Consider the following 3,420-nt stretch of genomic DNA (forward strand, 5'->3'; position numbering starts at 1 on the left):
CATTGATTGGGAGCAAAGGAGTGTAGCTTGTTCGTCGGATCGGTCCATGTAGGCGCTTGTGCATTTTGTATATGGCGTTTTTTTGTATGTGCATCAGGGTAAAGATTGGTTATTCAATGGACATTTGGTGCGATGATGTGACGATTCTTTGTAGTGCAATGGATGGAAGAACTGTGATGTTCTTGTGCAACATATGTTTTGCTGTGAACTGAATTTATGAAATTGAGAATGAATATGTTGATGCATTTGTATATTTTATCTAGCAGGCAATTAGCTGATTTTTGTTGCCGCAGTTGATTTCTCTTAATAGATGTTTTCCCTTTTGTAAGATTGGATTGCTGTCGTTTTTGTGAGTATTAACTTGTAATCCTCTTTGGACCGTCTTAGTTTTTGCGAACAATTTATTTCACAACAATGCTAGTGCCTTTTGTGTCTTTGGCTCTTTGCAACTCACAACTGTACTTTCATATAATGCTTAATAAAAGATAGTTTGAAACATCATTATAGTCAAAACTACATTGATCATTGTCCAATAGAAAGCCCCACATAAAAAAGGACTTTACAATGAAAATACGACAAAACAATAACATAATAATGGAAGTAAAAAATAGTGCAAGTCCGATGAAAAGCCTTAATTTACATATCCTTAATTGAATTGATCTCTATCTATGTGCGTTTGACGACTGCCACATAAGTAAGCTCGACGGATCCCATGAACAATCTGCCACCTTTCCTCTCCAGAACCTCGGTCGGCCTCACGCTCTTGGGTCCTCTCATCTCCTCGATTATTTTTTCCTCGACATCGATCCTCAAGGCAAGTAGGTGGCTATCGACACCAAAGGGGAGCTCAGCCTTCTCACGGTGTAGTGCCACCCAGTATCCTCCTCTCTTGTCAGGCCTCACGTTGTCTGGATAGCCAGGGAGGTCGGCGAATAGCTCCACCGTGCACGCCTTGGAGCCCTTGATCCAGTATCTTAGCAGCTTACACGGCCCGGTCGATGAGATGATTAAATGTGTTCGATCAGCACTGATGGCGAGGCCATTGGGGTAAGTGATGTCTGCCTGGAGCACGGCGACCTTTCCTGTCCGTGGGTCATACCTCAGTAGCCGACCCGTTGAGTCTCCAGTTCTTGTCACATCTCATGTTGCGACCTATTGTAGTTCCTGGAGCTGTCCATGAAGCAGACCTCACCGGTTACCTGGTCGATGTCCACCCCATTGGTGAAGCGGAGAGGTACGCCATCAACCTCTGTGACAAGCACAGTGGCCTCCCCGCCGCCCGGCGCGACCCGCATGAGTCCCTTGTAAGCGTCGGCTACGTAGAGGTACCCGGACTTGAGGTGGAACCGCAGACCGAGCGGCCGGCCGCAGTGGCCCTCGGTGGCAGTCTCCGGGCGAAGGAGAGACGCCGTGCAGGCCTCGCTGCTGTAGTCGGGGCTGTAGCTGTACGTCGTCCATCCGAGCGCGTCGCCGTTCCACTTCAGCACGCGGCCGTCGGACACGCCGCTGTACGGGCCGTTGCCTTTGGCGTCGAAGGCGACGCTCTCCGGGCCGCGCAGCAGTCCGTGTCGCAGCGGCAGGTGGCGCGTCCGCGTGGCGTCGATGCTGGGGACGGCGGCGGCCGCGGCCGTGCTGGGCGAGAAGCAAAAGACTAGGAGCAGGACGGCTAGCGAGATAGTCGCCGCGGCGACACCCCTCGTGCCGCTCGCCATGTCGATTTGCTTCGCTAGCTGTCTCGAGAGCTTGTGTTTCTTCTGGTCGATGGATTGGTTGTTTGGTGGAGAGAACAGGGGTGCCTCTGTTCTTATATTAGGACGGAGGGGTTCGAGTCCCGGCAAGAGTCGGCCGTCCTCCTCGGCGACGGCGAGAGTACAAGTCCCTATCCGTGTCCTCGAGTTATTCCGATTCAACCTGGTCCTTGCGACTCGCTGTGCTGCTTTTTGTCCGTGTTTTTATCCTCCTTTTTTTTTTGCGTTGACGGATTTTTTTTAACACAAAGTTCCATGTTGAAGAAAAATGTTAAAATTTAGCACAAAGTTTATCATTTTTGTTTTCAAAACATTTTAACTAGTGTCGTGAACACTCATCTAAACAACTAAAATGTTTCGTGGACTGCGTAGTAGAATAGTATATATTAAGTTCTTGTTTTCTACAAAACATTTTTCGTATGTGAATAATATTTTAAAACTTGTGTGAACGTTTTGCTTGGCACACATTTATATTTTGTTCAAACTTGCATGAACACTTCTTTTTCAGAGATGGTAGAACAAATTTATCTCATGCGAAACACTTTATCTACTGAAACGATTTTTTGAATTTACTTGAACAACTGTTGAACACACATGAATATTTTACTTCACACGCAGGAACAACTTTCATAACTGATGCCGTGATACTTCAAAGATATTCATTTGCACAAAACATATCTCAAAATCATTCATTATGATGTAAAATTCAAAATATTTTAACAAGCGTCATGAACCTTTTTTAAATACATTAACATATTCCATGCATAGCAGAATGTATTTTGAGGTATTTTGTTACACACTGACAATTTCTCTCATATAAATTGTTTTGAGGAAAATTGCGTCAACATGTTATTTGGCATGCATGTATATTTTATTAAACATTCATAAACTCTTTTTTCATAGATGTTGGAACACACTAATTCCATGCAAAACATTTTTATCCATTGAAATATATCTTATATCTTATCTATATCTATTTTTTTGTGGAGTGGTATCTTATCTGTATCTACTAATAAAGACAAAACTGATTGTGTCCGTCCATCAGAAATTTTGCAAAAAAAAAAAAAACATGAGAATTCGTAGAATCAACCCGCAATTTTTTTCTGAGGAAAATTGAAGGAAAAAAAGACGGTCTGCTTCCCTTACTGGGCCACGTAGATATTCTGCTAGGCTTGCTCTACTGAAATTTGTTTTATAGACTATGTATGGGACTTCTGGACCAACTAAAAATAATTGGTCATGTGTGTGTGGTGACTTGAACTCACGACCTTCACCTACCATCCAGACATATCCTACCACCTATGACGGTGCCCTGCACCAGGGGTGGTTGACTCAGGGGAGCCCAACCTCGAAATCTACATGAGGCCCCCTTGGCCCAATAAAAGGAGGAAGCCCTAGGGAAGCGCTAGAGACCTTCGTCCCTCCAAGACTAAGGGCGGCGGCGTCCCAGATCGCATCTACCACCATGTAAACCCTCGACCTCCACTGCCTATATAAAGGGAGGTCTAGAGTTCCCATTCCCATCTATTCTTAGATAGAAAAACTCTCGGTAGCAATCTCATACACCACTGCAACCCCTCACACGAGGTATCCGTCCATCATGAATAACAAAAACAAGCATGACGTAGGGTAATACTCTCTGGAGGCCTGAACCTGGATGAACCCCTTTGTG

The 3,420-nt window shown here is 44.9% G+C and overlaps 1 protein-coding gene across 1 annotated transcript; it reads right to left on the reverse strand.

Annotated features, from left to right (window-relative positions):
- Positions 1-666: 666 nt before the first annotated feature.
- Positions 667-1,712, reverse strand: LOC109769068 (protein STRICTOSIDINE SYNTHASE-LIKE 10-like). Its single transcript, XM_073503748.1, has 2 exons — positions 1,193-1,712; positions 667-1,082 (listed from the first exon to the last, which is right to left on the reverse strand). Exons 1-2 carry the CDS (start codon positions 1,710-1,712, stop codon positions 667-669), a joined length of 936 nt encoding a protein of 311 aa, XP_073359849.1.
- Positions 1,713-3,420: the final 1,708 nt, after the last annotated feature.

This window comes from Aegilops tauschii, chromosome 7 (assembly GCF_002575655.3).
Source record: "Aegilops tauschii subsp. strangulata cultivar AL8/78 chromosome 7, Aet v6.0, whole genome shotgun sequence".
NCBI classification, from domain to species: domain Eukaryota; kingdom Viridiplantae; phylum Streptophyta; class Magnoliopsida; order Poales; family Poaceae; genus Aegilops; species Aegilops tauschii.